Genomic DNA, 25,590 nt, shown 5'->3' with positions numbered 1-25,590 from the left:
CTTCCTACCATTTTGGATATTATCTTCAGAGAACTTCTTTCTCATTTTCTGTGAATACAAGTTGCTCAAACATTTGCAGTTTTATTTTGTAGTTGTTCTCCTTTTCTTATAATACTTACCTATATGATCGATTGGAAAAGTATTGTCACTGTCTTTAATAGATTGTCCTGTTGTCTGGATTTATTTACTAGTTCTGTTCGCATTCTTCAGAATATTACATCTTCTTTTTAAACATGACATTTGAATCTCTGCATGTCTGCTTTGTGTTTGTATAGACACTGCCCAGATTCAAGGCGTACTTTTACCAAGCGGTTGATGTTGGAAAAACATATTCAGTTGATGCATGGCATTAAAGACCCTGATGTAAAAGAAATGACTGAATCGACCAATATGGAAGAAAGGGAAGTAAAAGAAGATACAAAGGTAATTTCTTAGATTTCACTGAAAGTGAGATTTTTTTGTGAGTATACATTCAGGATCTTTAAATAGATGCAGATATTTTGATCTGTGAAGTAGAGCCCCCAAAATGTCTCAACGGTTACTGCAACAAATTCTATCATGCTTGAGCTATAACATGTTTTTTGAAAGACTTTCAGTCTAATTTAATCACTAAATCATAGAGAATGTAACTCTACTTTTGGTGGTTTGTTTCATGATCACCGTTCAAAACTTCTGCAACTAAGTCCTCTCATAGCTGTAGAGAAACTAAAGGTTGCATAGAAGCATTATGAGCTTATTCCAGGTACCCAGCCTTGAGCTTATTTGACATAAATTTTAGAGTGAAACTGCTTTCAGTCTGTTGATGAGTGTTAGGAGGAAAGCAAAAATAAGAAGACAGCACTGTCAAAAGACTTGTTACGTGCAGAGTTTAACAGCTTTATATACATATTTTTTTTAAGTGTTAGGGGCTCTGTATGATGAAGAATTTCACATGTGATAGCACAACCAGAGCTGATAGTAGATACACAAACATACATGTTTTTTAAAATTTACTCTTGTCTTTTACATTACTCTTTTTCAGCCCAACATACTGCCTTTTTATTTAAGTGTTAAAAATGTGGCAACTATATACATTGTCTTCTGAAATATCATGGAGTGTATCCAAGCTACGTAGGATGTAGAGGATTGTAAAGAAATATTCATGTCAGAAAAGTAACAACAAGAATTAAAAAAAAAAGATTTGTTTAAATAGTTTTAAAAAAACAAAACCTTGCAATATTAGTTCATCCTTTGCCATTGTGTTCTTTTGGCTACTAACAGCCAGTAGATAATCCATCCTGTCAAATTTCAGTTATGAAATATTAAGTGCAATTAAAATACAGTTTCAGAAGGTGGTGCTAAAAAGTTCTTAGACTGATACTCTATGCACAACTGTAGTCACAGTGTACTTGGATGCAGTTACACTGGCAAATATTTAATCATGTTAACACAGTGCATTAGATACTGTTGCTTTATCAGAGCTGACAAAATCTACGTGAAATGTATAGTAAAGAAAACCCTTACTTTTCTAACATGTGCAACATATATTTGCAAGTATTATTTCAAATACCGTATTTTTCAAAGTTGTACAGGAATCTACCACTGGAAAGTTTTTGCAGTTTGCAGTCACAGTCATGGAAGTCACTGCATATTTATGCTTACACAAAATGCTGTTTATGGCTTTTTTTAGGTTCCTAGTCCAAAGCGTAAATTGGAAGAACCTATACTGGAATTCAGGCCTCCACGAGGTGCAATCACGCAACCACTGAAGAAGCTAAAAATAAATGTTTTTAAGGTTCACAAGTGTGCTGTCTGTGGCTTTACAACAGAAAATCTTCTCCAGTTTCATGAACATATTCCTCAGCACAAATCTGATGGCTCTTCATACCAATGCAGGGAGTGCGGACTCTGCTACACATCTCATGTGTCTCTCTCCAGACATCTCTTCATTGTACATAAGCTGAAGGAGCCTCAGCCAGTGTCAAAACAAAATGGGTCTGGGGAAGATAATCAGCAAGAAAACAAGCCCAATCATGAGGATGAGTCATCTGACAATACGGTATCAGACAGAAGATGCAAAGTGTGTGCAAAGACTTTTGAAACTGAAGCGGCCTTAAATACTCACATGAGAACACATGGCATGGCCTTCATTAAGTCAAAAAGAATGAGTTCAGCAGAAAAATGATCAGATTATTTGGGACACAGAAATTTCTCTCCACATTGGAATACTAATGACATTTTTGTTACAGAAAGTTCAAGGTATAATAGTGTTAACAGTACTGTTCAGGCTGTTGCAATATATTCTGCATAAAAATGTCCCCTTCACCTCATTGTCTATACCCTCAAAACCATTGAAGCAGTATTTGAGTTGAAAAGAGTTTGTATATATTTAAACTAATAACTTTTATACTCTTTGTTACGTGTTTGTATTGGTATCTAGTGGAAAATTGTTTTTTGTTTTGTTTCTGTTTTTTGTAGTAAGTTTCTCTAAAACAGAGTTCTTAATGCTGGGGCAGTTTCTCGGGTTTCTTAAATGAATGCTTCTGAAAGAAAGTTTAGCTAATGGGAGTGCATCAGAAGGCAGTGCTTGGAGGCGAAAAAATGAAGAAAGAAAACAAGCCAAGGAGAGATTTTAAATTCTACAGGACTAGTGTTTCTAAATGCGTAAGGAAGCTTTTAAACCTTCTCTCTACAAAGGAAAGAAAAAAATGAAAAAAAAAAAGAAAAAAAATAAAGAAAAAAGAAAAAGAAAAAAAATTATCACTGCATGTGTAAAGTGCAGTGCTGGTTTTAGGTGTCAACACCAAAACAGGTGCAGACCCCCTAGAATGATAAAGTACTTCTGAAAAGTATAATTGCACAACTATATATGTATCATGAAGTAATTTTTAGACCATCAGGTGCTTGTGATCAAAGCTAAAATAGTTATAAAAGGGCTGGGCTGCTCTGGATTAAATAAATAAGGTGTAATTAGAGGAATAGGTTTATAATTATGATGTTTTTTGTCATGTAATTTATTAAACATATAGAAGCGAGTACACAGCATTATGTATTTTCTTTAATTTCTGGTTATCAAAAGAAAATAGTTAACCCTTGCTGCAGGGGTTGGTGTTTCCCAGCTCTGTATGCTAATGCCAAATGTTCTGGTGCTCAGTGTTACATACAGCCACAACTGTCAAGAAGCTAACACACCAGCCTATGTAAGTATTACTGGGGCTTTCAACTTTAGCACAGATCTTACGATGCTAGTTCAGCCATTTCAAAAGTGTATCTAATATCACTAGTTATGCTTTCACAAAGTACAAAGAGGTACCATACTGTCCCTTTCATATATTGGTCTCTGTGAGAGTTATATTTTTGGTTTGTTTTTGCATTTTATACCTTGTATGTATCCCTATAAAAATTTTTGTACTTTTTTTTAAAACAAATCATGTATATATAGATAGCTGCATGATATATGGTAGTAATTGTTTGGTTCCTTAAAAGTCTTGCTGCTGTCAGATGTTACTATACACTATGTCCATTACAACTGTATTAAACACATTTCATATGTAAATAAATGTGGAGCATTTTGCCCCTAAAGATTTGTGAGATTCTGTTATTTATCATTAAATTTTAACAATTTTAAAGATTGAAGTGTTTGAAAAAATACGGATCCTTCTCAGCCACCTCTGTAAACCTTCTTAATCATTCTGGAAATTGTGTATCAGATATGTTAATTCTGCTTTGTCCCTTCATCCTCATTCTTAAATTGATTCATTGGTAAATGCTTATCCCATTTATATGACTCACCCATTGAGTGGTTATGAGGCACTCCATCCTAAAACAGCTGGCAATGCAGGATCTTAGTGTGTAATGTACACTGGCCATCACTGCCCTTCTCATTAAGTGTATACCTCTTTAACACTTGTTTGTTGATGTGCACTGTCAACTGTACAACAAATGAGTTATCACTATGCAGAATGGTGTTTTGTACACAGTGAACAGATAATAAAAGTTAAATTTTCACAGCCATTATTAATACTTCTGTTTGTTTTACCACATCATAGTGCTGCACCTCCACGGGATGCTGTGAACCAGTAACTTATGTCAATGTCACTGTGAGAAGCAAAAGTCACTGACAAGCCAGGAGTGCTCGAGCCATCTGAAAGTTGTTGGGGACTATGTGAAACCATTCAGTGGTCACAGGCCTCTTCCTGGGTCAGACGTGTGGTGTAAGGTCCCACGCTGCCTGCTCCTTGTAATTGGCACCAAGTGGGCACGTGGGATTTCTTTTTGCCTGGGCAGTTGAGTGGAGTTCAGCTTCTTGGCAGTGGGCTCTGTTCAATCCTTTCTAAGTGGAAGAAGGATTTAACTCTAATTTAAGTAATCTTGTGAAAGGTTCAATGGAAGGTAGGTTTTGAACTGCCTGATAATCTCGAGGCATTTTTCTTCTGTGTCAGAGTTTCTACCCACTTGGGTACACCGGGAAAGTAGAGCTTTTTCCTCCAGGCCAGCAGTCCACTCTTCTGACTGTCTCCTTATGACAGACAGAAATCCTCTCAGCTAGATAAGGGGCTAGGAGTTCCTTAGAGAAATGTTGCTTCTTTAAACAAACAAACAATAAAAAAGACCTAAATAATAATAATGATTTTTTAAAAAATAAAGGAAATAAAAGGTTTAGCAGGACAACTAATTTCATGACGTTGATCACCTGTATTTCTTACCTAGTCCCACAGTCTGGGAATTTTCAGTCTGTATCTTCTGAGTAATTCAAGATTCATCAAGATTCATAGGGATTAGTAATGAAAAAGGCCTGTTAGGTACTTCTCTCTCTTTCCAGGGTAGATGGAAATCCAATCCCATTTCCAAACACTACTCAAAACAGTTTCTGCCTGTTCCTGTTGTGACTCTACTGCTTGGAAGTTGATCTTGTCCAAGGGGAGATTTCCTGGTAAAGACCAACCTGTTTGGTATTAGCTTGATCTTAGGCAAAGCAAGTTTTCATGTTTCATTTGGCCTGACCCTTTTCAAAAGTTACGGCTCCTCCGCTGTTGAAACCACACAATACAAGTTTGTCACGGTCCTGTGCGTGCTGGTCTCATCTTTGCTCCAGCCCTCAGGAGTCACGCTTGCTTACAGAGGGAAAAGCAAAAGCAAGTAGTGCTCAAATAGTGTCCAAAATGCAGGCACATTGGAAGCAAAGTGGCTTATTAATGAAATATGTTTTTACTGAGTTGGAGTGTGGCTGGTCCCCTGTCCCCTACCAGCAGCTGCTTGGGTGAAGGTTTCGCTCTCTCTGCTGGATGAGAGGCTGAGCAGCATGCAAACAGAGCCCCAGAGCCCTGCCACGTCTTCCTGGGGAAGATGATATCATGAGACCAGGCAGTGAACAATACTTCCTAGAGCAACGTGAGGCACAAATGGAATGGTAAAAAAACTCATTTTGCATGGCTAGGAGAATAATTTACTCTTGTAAACTATACAGAAGATATTTAAACATATTTTTACTTGAGTTCTGACATGTGAATTGTTTGCTTTTAATTAATGTTGTGACACTGACAGTCAATTATAATGATGACATTAGTACACCTCTTTGCTACATCTGCTTCCCTCTGAGGACTTAACAGTAATGAATAAAACCTCATAGAGCCTCTCTGTGAGGTAGGAAAGGGATCATTTAGCTTCCAGTGTTTTGCAGCCACTCTTTCGGTTGAACACAAAGGTACTTAGCATTGTGCATCAACTCTCCAAGCAAATTAGAATGGAAATACTAATTAAGGCTTCAGGGAGCATTTAGGCAGGCAGAACAACGGGTTAGTGTCAGGTCGGGGGTTAGCATTTGGCTGATTCACTCAATTCATCCAGTAAAAAGGCAGGAATTTCAGATTTCAGCAGGGGCAGTGCCTGTCCGGGGGTGGGTAGGGTGGTGGGGTGTGTGGGGGGGCTGTATCCTCCCACTTGCTATGTGCATTCCCAGTCAATCCCTTCTGCTCTTCAGCAAGGTAGGAATTTCACTAGGACCTCTTCCTACGTATCCACCACCAACTGGAGCTGTGGCCCAGCAGTGTGCGCCTGTTCCACCTCTTCCATTCAGGTTCAGAGCAGGGCAGCAGCCACATGCCCACCGCCCAGCCTTGGCAGAGGCGCGCAGGCATGGCCAGCGCTGGTGCCTCCAGTCCCAGCACTGGGCCACTGCAGGCCGTCCCTTGGGCAGGTCTGTCCTATGCCACTGGCCGTGGAGTGCCAAAGAAGGTGATGTCCTGGCTCAGTGCTCTCTGTGTGATGAACAGCCAAACCCACTGGCAAACAATCGGAGCAAGGACTGGAGAAGCTGGTGTGTTTTGGGCTAGGGAAAGTCTCGTTACAGTGTTGGTGCAAGTGCTCCTGATTCCTATGATGAACTTGTTACAGCATTGGTGGTATTTAGTAGGAAAAATACGTATTTCCCTCAAGGGTAAGATAGAAACGATGGAGTTCAGCTTATCACACTGCACCACTCAAAAGGCAACAAAGCTTCTGCGCTGCCTCTGCCAAGGCTGGGAAGTCCCCATCCTGTCCAGCCACTGGCTTCTTCTGCCTCCTGAACATTTATCTCAGCCCCCAAAATTTTCCAACCGAGGCTCAGAGTCAGTAGTAGAGACTCCAAGGGAGCATGACAGAGTTCATGAAAGATGTTAAGAGAATTGTTTTTATGCTAACATTAGCAACTGTGTTGGTTAAGAAAAATCAGCACAAATATGTTGTTGTTGTCAAGCTATTTTGGGAGCTCTGGATCTCTGGTCCATTCACCAGTTCCTTCATTTTCCCTCAGACTGTAACATCATGCAGCACAGCATGCTAAAGAAAGAAAGAAAAAAAAAAAAAAAAAAAAAAAAAGGAAAAACAAAACAAAACAAAAGCCTCCACCCTAAAACGCTGTGAGCATTACGTGTTGAATCACAAGAAATGTGATGCTGTTGTCATTGTCCATTTCAATAAAGAAATCGCAAAAGTGAGAGCCAGGGGCTGCACATGGACACAGGGCAGGGCCCAGGTGCTGCCATGCCCCGGGGCTGCCCTGTCCAAGCGGGCTCTGCTGAGCAGTGGTCAAACTCATTCTCCACCTCACACACCTTTGGCCCACCAAACCATGCTTTAGTGGTCAAAAGCAAAGCTTTCAAAAGTGAAACTCTCCCCCGCTCTTGCAGTTCATAGTATGTACACACTTTGATGCCTGGTTTGCAGGTTTGAATGGGCATGAGGCTTTCCCAGGGCCGTGGGTGTGTGGGCAGTGCCCGGCAGGTCTTCGGGCAACAGCACAGAAGCAGGCCAGCAAGGATAAAGTACACATTAAGCGAAAAGAAAGATCAGGGGAAGTTTTGAATGCAAACAGCTTCATGGGGACACTCACCCAGTTACCAGTGGGAAAGTGATAGAAAATGACAGCATGTGAGTTTACAATAGCACAGCGTGGAGCTGGCCCTTCGCATTGTGCATGGGGCCACACTGAGACATCAAAATGTTCAATTTTCCAGCAACAAAATGCCCTTGAGAAAGGCTGTGAGAAAGGCAGGACAGAACAATGGGCAATGGGAAGTGGGACACTGGGTCAGCCAGAGCCACTGCATCCAGGGCAATCAGCCCCCACTGGAAGCAACACCCCGTGCTGGATAACAGCCACGGTGGGCCCCGTGCTTCAGGGCACCATGGGCACTGCAGGCGTGCGAATGGTGTGAGGAGGCGATGAAGCCTCCAGCTGGTGATGGCTTCTCTGCCCAGCCACCCTGCTCGCTTGCAGCACTGGTATGGGCTGAGACCGACAGAGGCAGCGCAGTGAGAAGGAGCGGGCTGAAAGCACAGCTCGGTGCGCGGTGCAGAGGACACCTCAGGATGTGACAAGGGGAACCATGGCCCGCAAAAAGCAGATCAGCCAAAACTAATAAAAGCTGTATTTCTAACTCTGTTAAACGGTAAAAGTATGGAACTCAATGCTACAGGAAAAAAAAAAAAAAAAAAAAAAAAAAAAAAAAAAAAAAAAAAAGTTTAGCAAGGTTCAAAAATGTATTTATATGAAATACAAACATTTTGGAAGGAATCCTCAATCTCTTATTCTGATATAATTATGCCTTTCCAAGAAACCAGATTACTGCATGTCTGCCCTGTAGGTTTTCTTCATTCACATTGCAAGAACCTGGACTAACACAACCTTGAGACAGATGGGGTCTGGTAGCAGTTTCTACACCGGGGTAACTGATCTACTAATTTAATCCAACTGATCTAAGCCTTTGAAGCCTTTGATTTCCATGCAGGTGGAAACCTGCTTTTCAGCTGCACACAGAGTCACAAAGTTTAATTTTTCTGCTGGGCTTCAAACAAGGTTTGGCTGGACTGCTGGCACTGCTTAGTTGCTCAACTGAAATAAGATTTGACTTAGTCATAAAAACACAAGAAGAGAACAAAGCTCTTCAGTGTCAAGGCACACACGCTTACATCCAAAGTATCACACAGCAATGACACTTCTATCCATGCAGGTTAGTTGTGAATTAGTCCCCAGAGGCATCTGGGTTGAAGGCTGTCCTGTTCATAAACAGTCTGAAAAAGGGAGCAATAGCAAAGTCACAAGATTGCTAATGAGACAAAGTTACGTAGGATCTTATAAATGAAGAATGATTGCAAAGCAAAGCATTGCATAAGAATATCACAGTAATGAAAAAGGTGAAAAAGTGGCAGCGGAGAGTCAGTGTGGAAAAAAAATGTGACATGATTCAGAAGTGAACTAACAGGACCAACTTCATATACCAAGTGACAGATCCTGAACCAGCAGTTGCTAATCAGGAGAGAAGACTTGGAGCAGTGACTAATAATGCTATGAGGTTGTCCTCCTGGCACTCAGTAATGATTAAGAAAGCAAATAGGTTAGTAGCACAGGAATACAGACATAATTATAAAACATAGTTGTGCCATTGAATAAATCCATGGACACCTGCCCAGGGAATTCAAGCCTTATGCAGCTTGAATTCCCCAGCAGCACTCAAAAGACAGAGCAGACCCATGCAGCACAAGGAAGGGCTGGAAGAGGGGATAGACACAAGACGGACTTCTGTACAGGGGACATCACAATGGGGTAAGGGATGGGCAAAGCAGGTGTGACAGAGGTTACCAAAGCCACAGTGATAATGAACAGGGAATGACATCTCCCTTCATGAGATGCAGTGGCATCTAAACGAGGCGTGGAGTTCCTACAGGAGTGCTACGTCCTGTGCATAGTGAAGCTGGGAAACTCTGCAACAGGATGTTGCAGATCTTGACAGTTCATATGCACCAAAAAGTAATTAGACAAATTCCTGGAAGAAAGACCCAATCAGTGATCTTCAAATGCAAAGAGAGCTTCTCTGACTTGGGCAGTCCCTGTCCTTAGAGCCTCCTCCAGGCAGACGGTGGTCTAGGCTTTGTCAGAGACAAGGCTGGAGCTGGACAAACCTCTGCTCTGATCTGGGCAGGTTGGCTTTAGACGCCTTCCGATCCTAGCTGTAGTTTTCTCTTGGAGGCTGTGATGCTGTCACGACCTCCTCCTGCTGTGCTGCCAGGCTTGGCTGCTTCCTGCCTCTGGGGGATATTTGCAGACGCAGAACTCAACCTGCCGAAGGCCCAGATGCTCTCAGTTCTTAACCGCTGCTTATCCACAGGGAATCCAGCATGCCAGGCCTATTTAGTTTTTAAAGGATTTTTATATAACTCTGACCTTTTCATTCTGTTAATATTACCTTTCTCAGCGCACCTGGCATGCACGCACAGCTGCCAGGCTAATAATGGGACACAGAAAAGCCTATTTTATTTTAAAACCTTTCTCAAATATTAGGGCAGTTCAGGAGCAAACTCCTCATATTTGAATTTCAGATTATCACCAAAAGGTTACCCATCCAGGCTCCCAGAAGGACAAAGACTGAGTAATGGAGTGAAAAAGAGAAACGAGGCCAGAAGGCAGCAAACAGCAAGCGGGCAGCACCCGACCCGCAGCGGGGCGCTGCAGCTGGGGCTGGGCACGGGTGCACGTGAAGCCGTGCGTCTCCATCCTCTGAAACGGTTGCATTTCCGCAACGGTTTGGTTTCCACAACAGCAGCCACACAAAAGCTGTTTCATCAGTATTAATTTTTGAGCTTTGCAGGCCACCAGCAGGCAGGGAGATGTGCGAAGGATGCTGGGCACGGTGAGCACACCCGCAGCGGCGCAGGGAGCTCTGCAGCAGGGTGAGGGCACTGCCCGTGCGAAGCACCGCACTTGCCTCTGCTGCGACAGGGCACGTGAAAGGCCCAGGGAGAGCAGGGTGCTGGAAATGACTTGGATTCCTCTGGAAGATGAACTGGAGGCATTACTGTTGTCTTTTCTGACACCCTGGTTCCTTCGCTGAAGGGAAAAAATGTATTTGGAACAGTAAAGTGACTATTAGCAAAATAATCTGAACGTTGTCTCCCTCACAGATGTGTCCCGTAATGTGATTTGACAGGAGCCTTTATCCAGTTTGTTTATTTTATATTCTCAAATTCTGCCGTTTTGTATTCACAGATTCTAATGTGATAGTGGTGATATGAACGCGCTGCATTGTAAGCAGTGCCCCGAGTGCGCCTGCTAACGCCACCACAGCACTGTGAGCCAGATTGATATTTGAGGTCAAGGACGACGATATTTCCTACTTTAAGTGACTGTCACTTTCCCAGTTAAAATGCAGAGCAGTTCTTGATGGAATCAGACTGCAACTGGAGGAGCTGCTTGCTGAAAATACCACTTGACCATTACATTTACATACTGTTGCTGTTAGCAAAACGAGCAGGGCCCTTTATGTGCAGAGAAATGTCTCTTCATCAAGCAGCTCCAGCACTAGATGGTTTACCTCACCGAGATGTTTCCCACACATGCTGTGCTCCAGTCATGTAATGTCAAGTGCTTTCTAAATGCTCATAAAAGTCAAGGCAAAATCAAATATCAGGCTCTGTGGCCGGAGGCCAAATTCATCTCCAGTGAAGTCAGTTACCATGGATCAGATCAGCTTATGTGCTGCTATGACTGAGGCCTCCAGGAGCCATCACACATATTATTTCTTTTCTGTTTTCTTGGACAGTGCTTTAACCTCACAGGTTAAGCAAATAGCAAAGTAAATGGGTATCATTATCAGCCTGAAACACTGCTGATCTTCCCAGGTAAAACAGTTACAGAAGGGAGAAGAGATCATGGAAGAGGCACTGGTAGTTCAAGACGTGGTGACAAGAAATTAAGAGCTGCAAATGAGATTCGCCAAAGACGTCAAAACCATTTAGGAATGAAAATGCACTGTGACGGCCCAGAAGTGCCATGAACTTTGCTCCACACAAACGCTGCCGTCAGCCTCCCAGCTCTGCAGCAGCCCCCAGCTGCGGCTCGCACCGCACCAGAGCCTCATCTCCCCGGCAGCAGGGGGGCTTTGAGGTGCCCCCACGCCTCCAGCCGCCCTCAGCCCTGCACCCAGCTGCCCGGGGCCTGGGCAGCGGCTGCAAGCGCCTGCACCGGCCACTCTCATCACATCCCTGACACGCAGGGATGTCAGAGCATCGGTGCCTGGGCACACAGCACCCCAAAACATCAATCCTTACTGCTACTGCTTTATTGCTAATGCTTCCTTTTTTGTGAGAAAAAGAAACAAAAAATCCCATAAGCCAGCTCAGCACCCTCCCCTTCCCCAGCAGTAAAATGAAACCTAACACGTTGCACACATCTCAGGCTCACCAAGAGATTGCTGCTGGAAAATGGAAAAGGATGAAATATCTCCTTTGTTGTTGTTGTTGTTTGTTGTTTGTTTTGTTTTGTTTTTTGTTTGTTTTTGTTTTGTTTTGGAACTTTGTTACTGCCCCCTTATTTACTCTTGGGTAGTTTTAACAATTAATAACTCTTTTCACCTGAAAAATTCTAAACAATTTTTTTAAGTTATTCCTGATTTTTGTCTAGTTCTTGGAGGAAGGGGAAGGAAAAGAGGGTATTATTATCTGCTAAATTCAATCAAATGTTCAGATAGTTTGATTCCTCACTATTTTCTGCCTCCCCCCCGCCCAGCAAAAACAAAACAATCTGAAACACATCCACACAGTTGTAACCACATTAGCTATCCAGATAATGGGTTGCAGAGCAGGATGAAAACGTTGACTTATACATTTAGAAATACAACCTTGCAAAGTGACATTTTGCTTGAAAACTGTGCTTATCAGTAGATCCTTGACAACTATCGAGACAGATAGCAAGATTCATGAGAGAAGGTACACAAGCCAGATGCCGTATGTGCTCTGAAGCAGGCAGGCTCCAAAGCAAGGTGCACACAAGAATCCATTGGGGTTCAGGAGAAAAAGGAGAGGAGAGGAGAGGAGAGGAGAGGAGAGGAGAGGAGAGGAGAGGAGAGGAGAGGAGAGGAGAGGAGAGGAGAGGAGAGGAGAGGAGAGGAGAGGAGAGGAGAGGAGAGGAGAGGAGAGGAGAGGAGAGGAGAGGAGAGGAGAGGAGAGGAGAGGAGAGGAGAGGAGAGGAGAGGAGAGGAGAGGAGAGGAGAGGAGAGGAGAGGAGAGGAGAGGAGAGGAGAGGAGAGGAGAGGAGAGGAGAGGAGAGGAGAGGAGAGGAGAGGAGAGGAGAGGAGAGGAGAGGAGAGGAGAGGAGAGGAGAGGAGAGGAGAGGAGAGGAGAGGAGAGGAGAGGAGAGGAGAGGAGAGGAGAGGAGAGGAGAGGAGAGGAGAGGAGAGGAGAGGAGAGGAGAGGAGAGGAGAGGAGAGGAGAGGAGAGGAGAGGAGAGGAGAGGAGAGGAGAGGAGAGGAGAGGAGAGGAGAGGAGAGGAGAGGAGAGGAGAGGAGAGGAGAGGAGAGGAGAGGAGAGGAGAGGAGAGGAGAGGAGAGGAGAGGAGAGGAGAGGAGAGGAGAGGAGAGGAGAGGAGAGGAGAGGAGAGGAGAGGAGAGGAGAGGAGAGGAGAGTTCTCAAAGACCATTTAAAAAGGAATTGTTGCTGAGATATTTTAAATTAAAAAAATAAAAAATGTTGCTGTCCACCTAGCATTTATTATAAAAGCAAAGAAAGGAATTTTATTGAGATAAAGGGCAGATAAATTTAAATGCAATACAAAACCAAAATAAGACTCTATGGCAAAATAAGAATGCCCCTCGGAGGCATGCACTGAAAATAATAGATAATCAGGACCTACACCAAGCCCCAGGGAAATGTCTATACTTAGATTTTCAGCCACTGAAAGAAAACCCTCTCAGAAGAGTGAGACTTAATCCGGAAAGGCCCATTAATAACCGAAACATGAAGGTCTACATTTCCATCAATGACAGGTCATTTTGCACGTCTTGCCTGTCGGGTGTCCAATTTTAAGGAACTTTAATGGGATTTCAAAGGAAAGACATGCAGCATTTCCTGAGACTACTTGATGTGGCATCTGAAATGACTTCAAAATCACCTCTGAAAGTAAAGATGTATATGTGGAGTCATATTATACCGTACCATTTCTTGTATACAGAAAAACAGCCCTTCAGCATGTCCATGGATATTGTGCATGTGAAAATGAATGAGACTGAAGCGTTGAAGATAACACAGCCAATAAACCACACACCAGCAGCAATGGGTACCGAAGGCTCCTGGATGCTGCCGCAGGGGAGCACTTAGCATCCCTGTCTTTGTCAGAAATGTGTTTTTATGCAGATGGAGGCACCTGAGGCACGCTTACATTCCAGCAACCTGTCCAGCCCATCCCCTGTCATCACCTCGGCTTTGTGCCTCAGAGAATGGTACAGTGACCAGTGACTGATCGTACTGAGAAGCTGAAGAGAGGTACACACTGGGGCTGATGTGGAATCCTCCAGGGCTTGGCTCAAATATGTAAAGTTGGATGAAAAGATCTGAACAGAGAGACACCTGGTCTTGTGTAGCTCCTCTGACAGCAAACGAGAGGTAATGGGTAAAAGTAATCATGGTCCTGCTTATGGACATAGCAAAAGAAAATCAAACTGAGGCTGGCCAAGCAGGTGATGAACAGTATTGTCTGCAGCATAAACACGAGCTAGTGTTACTTCCAAAGCACAGGTTCAAGGGAGATTTGTTTAGTGCATACACAAGCTGCTTGTTGACGTTCACAGTTCAATCCCTTCCTTCTGAAATACAGCCTTTCTCTGGCATGCATCTTTTCCCTTTCAGAGTTGTTCCTTGGCAGATATAGTGGAAGCTTCTTTCATAGCAAAGGTGGCTTTCCACTTAATTGCACTGCGATGCTGCTACTGCTCTGGGCAACTTAGTGCTCCAAGGATGAGGAGCCAGAGAGGAGCCAGGAGAGATTGGTGTGAGTGGCATCCCGTTGCTTTTGGACAGCTCTGCGTGCATTACTGGCTGCTCTAATAGCCTGTTGAGTGAGAGGAACAGAAAGGAGGTAAGTCCAAATGTACGCTGAAAAAAAAAAAAAAAAAAAAGAGCTCACTCAGGAAGCCAGTTATTGCTTTTTTGTGTGTGTGCTTTACCCTGAGTGGCTGCAAATGGACTTCTGCAGCTTTCTCTATTAACCTACATTTTTCAGCTCAGGTGCAAGGTGCTAGTTATTTGCCCATGAACAATCTCTTTGAAAATAAAGAGCTGTAACTCAAATATTATACATATATATATAGGTAGTACTAATACCTGTATGTTTGAAAAGGTCTGGCAAAACAGACAGAATGTCAAGAGCTAGATTTTTCTGTGGACTAAAAAAATTAGCATAATTTTCTAGCCGCAGAGCTTCAGAAGATCTGCTGTACAAATATTGAAGTCAAACATCTGGAGAATGGAAAGATTAAAAAATACGTGTAACCTTTAATAACCAAAACCATCCAGACAGTAAAATAACAAAGCCACCAGCAGAAAGTGTGGGTGAATCCTAGCATCTGTGGAAAAGTGTGATCCTGAGATGGTTCCCTTGACTCATTGAGAACAATGCCCAAAAGTGTCTTCTGAGCTTTGGAAGGCTAAGCAACAGCAAGTTGTTTCCCAAAGGTACTGTCAAATGTACTCTGGTCTCAGAATTAAGTGTAGATTTGTGCTTTAGAGAAAAGAATGTAGCATCTTCTGTGACAAACAAAAAACAGACAAACAAACAACAACAACTAAGGGGCTTCAGTCCTCCTGGGTCACTCAAAGTTGCATTTTCTTTTCTAAATTCTCTAGAGACTAGCTCTGCTTTGTCTTTCTACTTGTTGCCAAATTAGAATTTACCACATGAATTTCCTTTTTTATTTTCTTCACCGAGAATGACTGCAAAGAACCATTCTAACACTGCCCAGTCTCTGGGCATTTATTTCCTCTAAGATGCTGCCATTTCCTTGCTAGATAGCTTGTCCTTAAATGCAAGAATTCGTGCATTCCTAATTCACAACAGGCAACAATAATTTTTGTGCTTTGTGAATGTTTTGTGAATTAAAGCACTACCTACAAACAACAGAGATCATTCTCCTGTCAGCCATTTGGCTTCATGCTGCATATTGCAGCATTGCAACTCTAGTCTCGGATGCAAAGCCATCCATGTACTTTCAGCCATTCATTTTGTGACCTCTTAGCTGCAGCGAGACTGTACAGAGCTACATTTGCAGGAAGATGTAAGAGCACAATAGCCTAAGCCTTGCTGTCATCTTTGTACTAGTGAATTCCTGAAAGAAACCAAAAAAGAAATCAAAACTTCAAAAGTCTCATGATTTATTCTGGATTGCAGCAACCACAAGTGCACAGCAAAACATCAGCTAGCCCATGGCTTATTGGCCATGCTTTCTTGTATCTGTGCAGTCCATTTTTCATATTGCAGCAGCAATATTTGAGGATTGCAGTTTGTTTACAGTTGGCCAGCTAGGTTTCAATCATGCATCACAGCAGTGCACTGTTCAGGTGTTGGACCAGTCTGAAACAGCTTATTGGAAGAGATGTGGTTAACCAACCTGAATGGCTCTCAAAATCACAGCCAGTATAACTTTGCAAATAAGGTTTTAAACTTGCTTAGAGGAGATGGGTAACAGAAAAGTGCAAAATTCTCACAATTATATATAAACAGATAATTAAATGCAAAGTAAGCTTTAAGTTTATTCCACTTTAATAGGAATTTGGGAGTGGTACACAGGATTTTGGAACAAAAGCTCTTATACATACATATATATATATACATAAAGCAAATATAATATTCTGCATTAATACCATGAATTAATAGCTAAAGTGAAAAGTCCCTCTATAACCACAAGAAATAATGTAAAGATTTCATTCCAATCACACAGTAAATTTAATAGACTTAACTGTCAGATGATTTCTCATTGCCTATGACTTATGATGCTAAACTCAATTCTGCTGCCTCAGTGTAAATTAATGTATATTCAAAGAAATTTTTAGATGTACTCCAGGTACAAATGCTTTTGGTGTAAACAATTATAACTTGGACTTGCTTTCCTTGAAAGGAACAATTTTCTGGGAGAGAAACGCAACTAGACCATAAGTAGCTTGTGTGTTATATTTTAATTAGTAGCTTTGTGATCATCATCTCTCAGTTGTGTAACTATCAGTCTTGTGGGAAATGCATTTATGGGAGCAGTCAGCTATTGAGGAGGACAGGCTCATAAATAGGCATGGATTATAAATCATCATCACAGTACGCATCTAACAACAAGTCAGAAGCCATGACTGACAGTTTACTCATCATGAAGAGATTCATTTCAAAAAGGAGAACATGTGAGACACCACGAGCTCTTTTAAGAGAATCAGTAATTAACTATTTTTAATTAGAGGAGCAAATGAAAAACCCCAAACCCATACGACCGCCCCCTCACAATAACAACTCTCATGGTTTCATCGTGGGCAGAAGGTAACCAACAGGTGTTTGAACTCTTCATAAAGCTTCACTGAACTATTACCTTATCTTTCACTGCCTCTGTCTTATATGGACACCTCTGCAAAAGGACTCAATACACCATAGAATATGCCCAAAAAACTATACGCAGCTACGGATTTTGTGGGTAGCAGAACCACCTGCAAGAGACTGTGACTTGCTAATCCCCCTTAGGTTGACTGCAATCTATGATCACATTGTCTGAATCACCATTTTAAATCTTTGTTTAAAAAAAAATAAAAATCCAAGCAGATTCATACCCGGAAAAACTCTGTTGTTATTTTTTAAATCAGTCTAAGTAAGTATCACGTTATGAAAGCCTGCTCCAGGGGTATTAAAGAAACTTTTTGCTAGGCAAGAACCTATCGAGCGTTACAGTGGGCAGATCAGTCGTGTAAAAATTAAATAGCTCTGCTCCACAGTGTTTTAATTCAGATCTTAATTAAGCAGAGAAAATCCGGCAATCTTCTCGCCACCTTTGGGTTTGCTCTTGTGTGGTTTCCTCCCCCCGCCTGTCTCAGTAACTGCTTCTGACCGCAGCCCCTGCCCAGCGGGGCAGTGCCAGACACAGCCCGCCCCGCTGCCGCTCGCTGTGGCCCGAGGGACGCGCAGAGGCCCCGCTCCGCGGCCATGCCCAGCTCCCGGTTTCACCGGGCAGGCGGGCGATGCAGCCGCAGTACGGCCGCCACCCGCAGCACCGCGCACCGGGCGCGCCGTGAGCCGTGAGCGCAGCGCCCTGCCCAGGCGCGGACGGCCGGGGGGGGCCGCGGGGCTCCCGCTGCGAGGCCGCCCGCAGCCAGCAGCGCGCCCGCTGCCGCCCCAAGGCACGGGGAGCCCCGCCGCGAGCGGGCTGACGCGGGCCGGCCTCTGCCCGGCGCCTCTCGCCCCGCGGCCGGCTGCCCGGTGCGGGCGGCGGGGTGCAGCCAGGGGCAGCTGCCGCCTCCTCGCCCCGCAGCGCCCCACCCGCCCCCACCGCGTGCTCGCGCCCCGCGGCTTTGCCGGCACCGGCGGCCCCGCCCCGCCCCGCCCCGCCCCGCCCGGCCGGGCCAGCCAATGAGCCGCGCCCACGCCTCCAGCGAGAGCTGCCCTGCACGTGCCTGACCGAAAAGCGCCGGCCTCCCGGGCCGCCGCCGCCGCTCCGCCGCCCTGCAGACGCGTCCGGGTCGCTCCGCGCTGCCGCGGGGCCGCGGCTCCCTGCCGGGAGCCCTCCGGACAGCAAACCGGCCGGGCGCCTGCGGCGGCGGGACGCGAGGGGCCTCGCCCGCGGGGGCCTCGCGGCGCGGTGCATGCTGGGAGTTGTAGTCCAAAACGGTGGCGGCCACACGGAGCGTGAGCGGGGCGGGCGGCGGCGGAGAACTACAACTCCCGGGGAGCCCCTCGCTCGGGGCAGGCGGTAGTGCCGCGGGGCCGCGGCGGCGGTTGTGGCGGGCGGCGGGGCCGCCATGGACCTGTTCGGGGACCTGCGGCGCATGAACAAGCGGCAGGCGGGTGGCGGCGGGGCCCGGCGGGGGGCGGGGGGTGCCGGGCGGGTCCCGGCCCGGGGCCGTGGGGCCGGCTGCCCGCCGGGGCTGCGCCGTGCCCCGGGGCGCCGCTAAAGCCGCGCCGTTGTCTCCGCAGCTCTACTACCAGGTGCTGAACTTCGCCATGATCGTGTCCTCCGCCCTGATGATCTGGAAGGGGCTGATCGTCGTCACCGGCAGCGAGAGCCCCATTGTGGTGGTGCTCAGGTGGGTGCAGGCGGAGGTGGAGGCGCTGCCGGCCGTGCCCAGCCTTGTCCCGCGGCCTCTGGTAACGCGCGGGGTCCGGGCATCGCCGTGCAGAAGGCCACAAACGCTTCCCGCTGTGTCTGTTCGGGCGCTGAGCAAAAGCCCCTCGCAGTTGCGGTCTAATTTGGTGAAGTCTGTGGAAGCAGTAAGTGAGCGAAACCTTTGAAAGCCGGGGTTCGTTCCCGTAAGGTACAGACCATCAGCTCAAGGTTGGTTGTCTGTATTGCTACCTAGGAACAGTAATCCTTGGACAGAGGGGTTGTGATTCCAACACCCAGTTCTGCTTTACCAGGAGCACACATAATCCTGTGAGGCTTCTGTTGCCTGAAGAATTCAGTAGGCGTATCGCACCTTCTAAAGGCACTGAACATTTTCAGGTTTATTTGTTCGTTTCTTTTTTACCATTTGTGCATCTAAAATTGCATTACAGTAAAAGCTGCTTTTTTAATAATTTACACTTCTGCATGGCTTTTACCACAATGCTAACTTACTTCAGGTACGTAAAGACCCAGTCCTGGAGGCCCCTGAGTACTGACCAAATACACAAACTCACAAACTTTAAACACATGTTAACGGAAGATTCGGCCCTGTAGAAATTGAGTGTGCATTAGTAAAGACCATATGCAGGAAATAACAGCATTTTGATGGAAGAAGTCTGTTACAGCAGATGGTAATGGGATCTGGAGTCCTACCTGTAAGGATGTTACCAAAACCTACTGTGTCTGGCTTTGGAGAAAAGGCATGGACTTTTCTGGTCATCAGTAGTAATCGTTGGTGCAGCTAAAAGTTTTACTCTTGTTAGCTCAACTCAATGTAGAGAAGTCTTTCTGGTGCTGCTCTGAAACATCTTTTGGGGTTTTTGCTAATGCATTGGTTTTCTTAAGCAGAATGGCTTATTTTGTTCGTTCATGATAGCTACAATACTGTTACTTTTCTATAGAGCTTATTTGTTTTATTTCTTTCGCTGAGGCAGTAAGAACATCTTCTATAGGCTGGCTCAGCTTGGAACTTGATGAGGTTTCAGTTGCGTGTTAAATGTCTGTATGGTGTTGCTGAATGGTGGAAGCTACAGATTTCGGTTAAAATTGTGAGTTTATCTGTAAGAATTAACTGCTCTCTGTATTCATGTTTCTTCCTTTGTTTGCCATAATGCTGATACATTTTTTCTTTGTTTGTAGTGGCAGCATGGAACCAGCTTTTCACAGGGGAGACCTGTTGTTCTTAACAAATTTCCATGATGACCCAATCCGAGCCGGTGAAATAGTTGTCTTTAAAGTTGAAGGCAGAGACATTCCAATAGTTCACAGAGTAATCAAAATTCATGAAAAGTAATGCAACTTGGCATTTTCTTTGTTTCTAAATATAGTTTTCCTACTCCATGATTTTCACTTACATTATAATTACCTAATATTTTGTGAAAAAGGCAAGCAAGGATTTGCTGTAAGATACAGCTTGTCTCTAGGATGTGATCAGCTTCTGCTCCCCGTTCTGTGGCATGCTTCTTGAGACTCTGGCTACTGTCCCTCAGCAAAGTTGGTCAGGTTCAAAGTAGGTAAACCTACGCCAAAGAGGAGTCCAGAAACACAAGCTGTACACGTCATTTTTTTTCCCATTTTTTCCCATTTTTTTTCAAATACTTACATCCAAGAACTACCTCTTTTATTATTTTGTTTTTTAATACTTAATTTGTCTTCATAAAAACTCCTTATTTGTTGATATCACTACTGGCAATTAGCAGCTTTTTGAGAAAAATAATTTTGAAGACTGGAGACCTACTAACTTTGTTTGAATGGGAGTGTTAAACCGAAATCTTGCACATATCTGCATGTGCATAATGCTTAAAAGGGAGCAAAACATGACAAGTTTTCTAACACCAACAGTTACATTTTGTTTTCAACATGATATAATTTAAGGTGCTCTGTCCATTTGAAACAGTAGGGAAAGGCAACGATTTGTGTGAAGGGTTCAATACCTGTATTCCTACAAAAGGAATGAGCCGTCTAATGGCCAGGAGAAGTCAGGACATCAGCTCTGGCTGCAGGGGAGCAGCCAGGCTCTGAGCACTGCGTACGTTTATTCATGTGGGGGAAAGAGTGCAGTGCCACCTACTGAAGCTGTTCGCATCACTTTTACTGCCATGTATGGGGAAAGCAAAACCCCACATAATAACTTTGTTCACCCAGTGTTATTTCAAGGCTTGTTACGTGTATTATTTCTTGTCTGCCCCATTAACAAATAACAAAGATAAATGAAGTTTTGCCAGGAACTTGCTATATTGTTTAGCTAAACAGTAAGTGACTTGAAAGTGTATTGCAGTGACAAAGTATTGACAAAATATTTAATTTTGATGCAGATTTGCAGCTATGTTAAGGGGTTCTCAGTATTTACTTGCATCAAAAGGAGGACAGGACTTTATTTTGATTAAAATGCGATTACTAGGAGATAAATATATAAAAGAGAAGTACGTGGAGCATTCTGTTATACTGTTTTCTTTACTACAGGAAAATCTGGGGGTATGCCTCATGCTTCATGAACCTTGTGGTTAAAATTCAGTTAAATTCATTCTGCAATGTGCGATGACTTCATGGGGTCTTACTCAACATATTGTCATAAAAAGAAAAAAACACAAGCCTTTTAAGTTTTTGCACTGTTGAGATCTTTGATAAATAAAATACTGTTTCTAGGTTTTTTTGTTTGATTGATTTTTAGCTTAAAATTTCTGTTCTATTGAAAATAGAAAGGATTTTTTGTTTTGTTTTGTTTCCCTCCAGATTGGCATATCCTGATTTTGTTAAGGAAATTTAGTGCCAGTTCTGGACAGAAAATATCCAGATCATAATATCCTTTCATATTCATTGTGTAATTGCTTACATCAGATGACAGCCTAGGAAAAACGTCTCTTGTTAAAATCTGTTGACTCTGTCAGTAAAGTCTAAAATGTTAATGATTTAATGGTGTTTGTTAAATAAGCAGGACAGGCAGGACTGGAAGTAAACACTGTTATCTAATCTTGTAGTACGTTTCATTGTGCTTTGTAGATGTCAATTGTGGTTTTTAAATTAAGTGGTATTTATTTTATCACCTCGTTGCCTTGTAGAGAAAATGGGAACATCAAATTTCTGACCAAAGGTGATAATAATGAAGTTGATGACAGAGGCTTGTACAAAGAAGGTCAGAACTGGTTAGAGAAGAAAGATGTTGTTGGAAGAGCAAGAGGGTGAGTGATGCAAAGTCTGTTCTCTATAACTAAAATAGAAAAAAAAATGAACATCAGTTCCACTCTTCTATGTAGTGTGGTATTTATTGAATTTCATAAATAGAATGGTGATAAAACTAATTTACCTGGCAAAGTGGTGTTCTGTAGCCTTCTCACTAATGTGGACCGGGAATATTTTTTTTCTTTTTAGAAAAACAGCACACTTAACACACCAGTGAAAAAACCTAGCCAACCTATCCTTGCAATTGTTAGAATTTACTAGGAAATGTTTCCACATCTCATGAGAATCTTATGCAAAGTTTGAGCTTGTTTCCTTTTCCCCAGTTGAGATAAAAATTCAACCTCTTAAGACTTTTCTCAAATAATCTAAATTTTTATGTAAGCAATACATAGGCATATATATATATATATATATATATATATATACACGCACATGTGTGTGTGTATGTATGTATGTTGAGATATATAAACTTAATTCCCACGTCAGGTGTGCATTACTGACAAGTGTAAATGATGGTTTTGCACACTTGTGATTTTGGTCACTTTTGCTCAGAACCTGTTACAGAGCATTATTTGGGCTAGGAGAATGTTGTTAATGCAACAAGAAGCTTGATGCGTGTTCTGCCGTATTCAGTGGGCAAAGATTAACAGTGTGAGCCAACCCTAGTAGAAAGTAGGACTTTCTGTATCAGGTTACACATCTGTGTATTTTCTTGCCTAATATAAGTGTTCCATAAGCAGTCACAAATATAGTAACTTGCATAACAGTACAAACTACTTTTCTGGAATAATATTTATTTGCTTGTTATGTTAAATTAAATGTGTATTTAAATGTTAAATTAAGTTCCATATTCACTTAAAATTCTTTCTGTTTTAGATCATATGGCTTTTATACCTTCATAACAACTGAAAAACTGATTCTGATGTGTTGCAGGATGTTAGGCTTGCTTTTGCCAGTACCCCTCATTTTGGTGATACTTGCCATTTTTGGGGTGCATGTGTACTTTTAATGCTATGAATAATATTCAGCAAGTTGAAGGATTTACATGATGGAAGGAGTAGGGAGTCAGAAATCTTGCTCCCAAATTTGAATTATCAAGTACATACTGTCTTTAAAACCTTTGTTATCTGTCTGAATGTTTTTGTTTTCTCTGAAATCCATTATCTAAAGTTTTCAAGACCGAGTAACATTGAAACATGTCCATGTCATTTTTGAGGGTTAATTTTACATTCATCTTTTTTGTCAATTACAGGTTTTTGCCCTATGTTGGTATGGTAACTATAATAATGAATGACTATCCAAAATTTAAGGTATGTATACAAACACTTTGAATACTTAAATCTAAAACTAAAAAATAGCAAATAAAGGTAATACGAAAAGAATCATGATACATGCAAATAAATTTTTGTTGTTAGCTAATATGAAATAAGTAGTGTTCTTATGCTTTCTTAATTTAGCTTGACTGTTACCCAGTAGAACTGACTATTTTTAATCATTTGAAAACCATGTATAGGATGTAATGAGTTAAGCATACACAGTTGTGATGCCTATTTATAAAGAATATGATCACACCAGAATACTGCTGTAATTTTACAGGAACACAGCTCAGTAACTGTACTCATCTAGAGGTGTAGAAGGCATGTTTCAAACAATTCGTGATTTCAAAGCTTCTCGTAAAAGAAATTTTAATCAGTCTTCATTCTTTTTCTTCTGCAGTATGCTCTTCTGGCAGTAATGGGAGCTTATGTACTACTGAAACGGGAATCCTGAAGGAAGGAAAAGGAAAAAAATCACTTTTCCAAGAACAAAATACAAAGTTAAATATACAGGAGAAAAAGCCTAATATATTTCAGATGTTTTAATTTCTGTATACTGTTACAAAACCGTGCAAACTTTTGTCTTGTCTAAATAAACTGTGCAATTAAAGCTATTGGCTGATGGTTAATTATATAATGGCAAATTTACCATCTGATCTACGTATTCCTTTGTTAGCCTTTTGCAAAGGGGAGACACTGACTGTCGTGCTAGAGTAGCTTATGGTGATCCTTAACATGCTGTAGAATACAGTGATCTCGCTGTGGTCTGATGAAGGCTCTTTTGTTTTAAAGTGGTACTGCAACTGAACTTATTTTGCCCTTCCTGTGTGTTCAATTATTTTGCTTGATTATTTTTGATCTCTTGTCAACTCAATCTCTTCACAATCTTGCAAACTGTTTTATTAGTACTAATAAAGACATAGCATATGGGTTGGAACAGTGGTAAGTTGTAGGAGGTTAGTCACACTGATGCCTAAAGAAAGTTGTCTAGATATGGTTGAAGGGGAGCAAAACAAGAAACGAGCTTTTATTGTGATTAAGAATTGAGAAACGGAAATGTAGTGGTTTTACTGTTTGTTTGTTTTGTGAACATGAAACTTGCTCCTCAGTGGGCTAGAGACAAAAACAATTAATGGCTGGATTTTTAGGCACTCTACGTGATTCTAGAATGCAAGGTATTAACCTTTCTGCCTTTATGTTCCTTGCTGTAAGACCAACCTAACAAAAAATCTTTGTGGGGATTTATTAATACTTAAGAATTACTAAATGAGAGGCACAGTTGTGTGCTTCAGAAATATTACCAATAAGGGAAAAACATAACCCAAATTCCTGTTTTGAGGATGTATTGTTCTCTCCTGTCTTATGACACCAGAAGACTTGAACATAATTTTTTTTTTTTTTTTCATTTTAAAACTTACCTGATAACCATCTTACATGAAGTTCTGGGTCTTTCTCTTCTTGGATTCAAATGTCAATTTTGTGCCATCGACAAAGCAAACCTTGTTTTCTTTACTTGCTTTGGTTTTGTTTCTTTGATAAGGAACAGCGTGATGCTTTTTTTCTATGGAGTTTTGTTTCTTCTGTAATCCCTCACCTCTACAAAAATATGCCATTATACAATAATGGCACCCCTTCTGTTGTAACTGCCAGTGCTGAAAAGCAGGTAACTGCTGAATTTTTCCAAGTAATATTACTTCTTTTGTGTCCTACTAAGCAGTCTAAGCAGTTTTCACAACAAACTGTATTACAAAAATGACTTATTTTGTATCAATTTGTGTAGAAATAAAATTGAGTATAATAAATAACATGTCAGAATAATTTAGGTATTCTTAAGGCAGTCTTTCTGGAAGTGTACCATCCCAGTTAAGAAAAAATAATTTTTGGAGGCAGTGTATGGGTAGTAAGTCCTGTTCACCCAGACCAGTGTTCCTGAAATCAGAATTTATTCCTACTCCTATACAATTGCAGTCAATTCTACCTTTGAGAGTGGGATTCTGGACATACCCAAAATGGGCCAAGCTTATCATTTGGGTTGTTTTATCTTCATAGAATCATAAAGTGGTTTGGGCTGGAAAGGATCTTGAAGCCTATCGTGTACCATCCCCCTGCCAGGAGCAGGGATGCCTCCCGCCAGCCCAGGCTGCCCCCAGCCCCATCCAGCCTGGCTTTGGGCACTGCTAGAGATGGGGCATCCCCAGTTTCTCTGGGCAGCCTGTGCCAGTGCATCACTGCCCGCATAGTAAAGAACTTCTTCCTAATGTTTAATCTAAATCTTCCCCCTTTCAGTTTAAAGCTGTTCCTCCTTGTCCTATCAGTTGTGTTCAGTGGAGCCAACACAACGCACAAACCCAGGATGAAGTTAGCAACTCTCCGCTGGAAAACAGAAATATAAATGCAAAGGAGGAGAAGCAGGTTTAGCTTTTGGGAACAGTGAGCTGCTAGATTTTCCCAGCTGTAGCATG

General features: G+C 42.6%; 2 protein-coding genes across 23 annotated transcripts in view; both read left to right on the top strand.

Moving 5' to 3' along the window:
- ZNF532 (zinc finger protein 532) overlaps positions 1-3,996 on the top strand; it is a 53,641-nt gene extending 49,645 nt beyond the window's left edge. For all 20 annotated transcript variants that reach the window (XM_072030957.1, XM_027447160.3, XM_027447164.3 and 17 more), the window contains 2 exons: positions 276-423; positions 1,670-3,996. In XM_072030957.1, the coding sequence (XP_071887058.1) occupies positions 276-423; positions 1,670-2,164 (643 nt within the window). In that variant the 3' untranslated portion in view covers positions 2,165-3,996. The remainder of the gene's footprint in view (positions 1-275; positions 424-1,669) is intronic.
- Positions 3,997-17,971: 13,975 nt separating this feature from the next.
- On the top strand, positions 17,972-23,742 carry SEC11C (SEC11 homolog C, signal peptidase complex subunit). 3 transcript variants are annotated; one of them, XM_038171317.2, is made up of 6 exons: positions 17,972-18,157; positions 18,446-18,555; positions 19,773-19,922; positions 21,692-21,811; positions 23,065-23,122; positions 23,529-23,742. In XM_038171317.2, exons 2-6 carry the CDS (start codon positions 18,473-18,475, stop codon positions 23,580-23,582), a joined length of 465 nt encoding a protein of 154 aa, XP_038027245.1. In that variant the 5' UTR covers positions 17,972-18,157; positions 18,446-18,472; the 3' UTR covers positions 23,583-23,742. The 3 variants fall into 3 exon arrangements, with proteins under 3 accessions (XP_038027245.1, XP_027302305.1, XP_027302304.1); XM_027446504.3 differs by having other exon boundaries at positions 17,972-18,221; XM_027446503.3 differs by lacking the exon at positions 17,972-18,157 and adding an exon at positions 18,172-18,312.
- The last annotated feature ends 1,848 nt before the right edge of the window (positions 23,743-25,590 follow it).

Source organism: Anas platyrhynchos, chromosome Z, assembly GCF_047663525.1.
Source record: "Anas platyrhynchos isolate ZD024472 breed Pekin duck chromosome Z, IASCAAS_PekinDuck_T2T, whole genome shotgun sequence".
Classification (NCBI taxonomy): Eukaryota; Metazoa; Chordata; class Aves; order Anseriformes; family Anatidae; genus Anas; species Anas platyrhynchos.
The sequence above is the reverse complement of the archived record's forward strand: the minus strand, read 5'-3'. Positions and strand labels throughout refer to the sequence as shown.

Coding starts and splice junctions, on each gene's coding strand:
- SEC11C (XM_027446503.3), top strand. CDS start 18,271: ATGGACCTGTTCGGGGACCTGCGGCGCATGAACAAGCGGCAG. Junction 18,556..19,772: donor CCCATTGTGGTGGTGCTCAG/GTGGGTGCAGGC, acceptor CTTTGTTTGTAG/TGGCAGCATGGAACCAGCTT. Junction 21,812..23,064: donor GTTGTTGGAAGAGCAAGAGG/GTGAGTGATGCA, acceptor TGTCAATTACAG/GTTTTTGCCCTATGTTGGTA.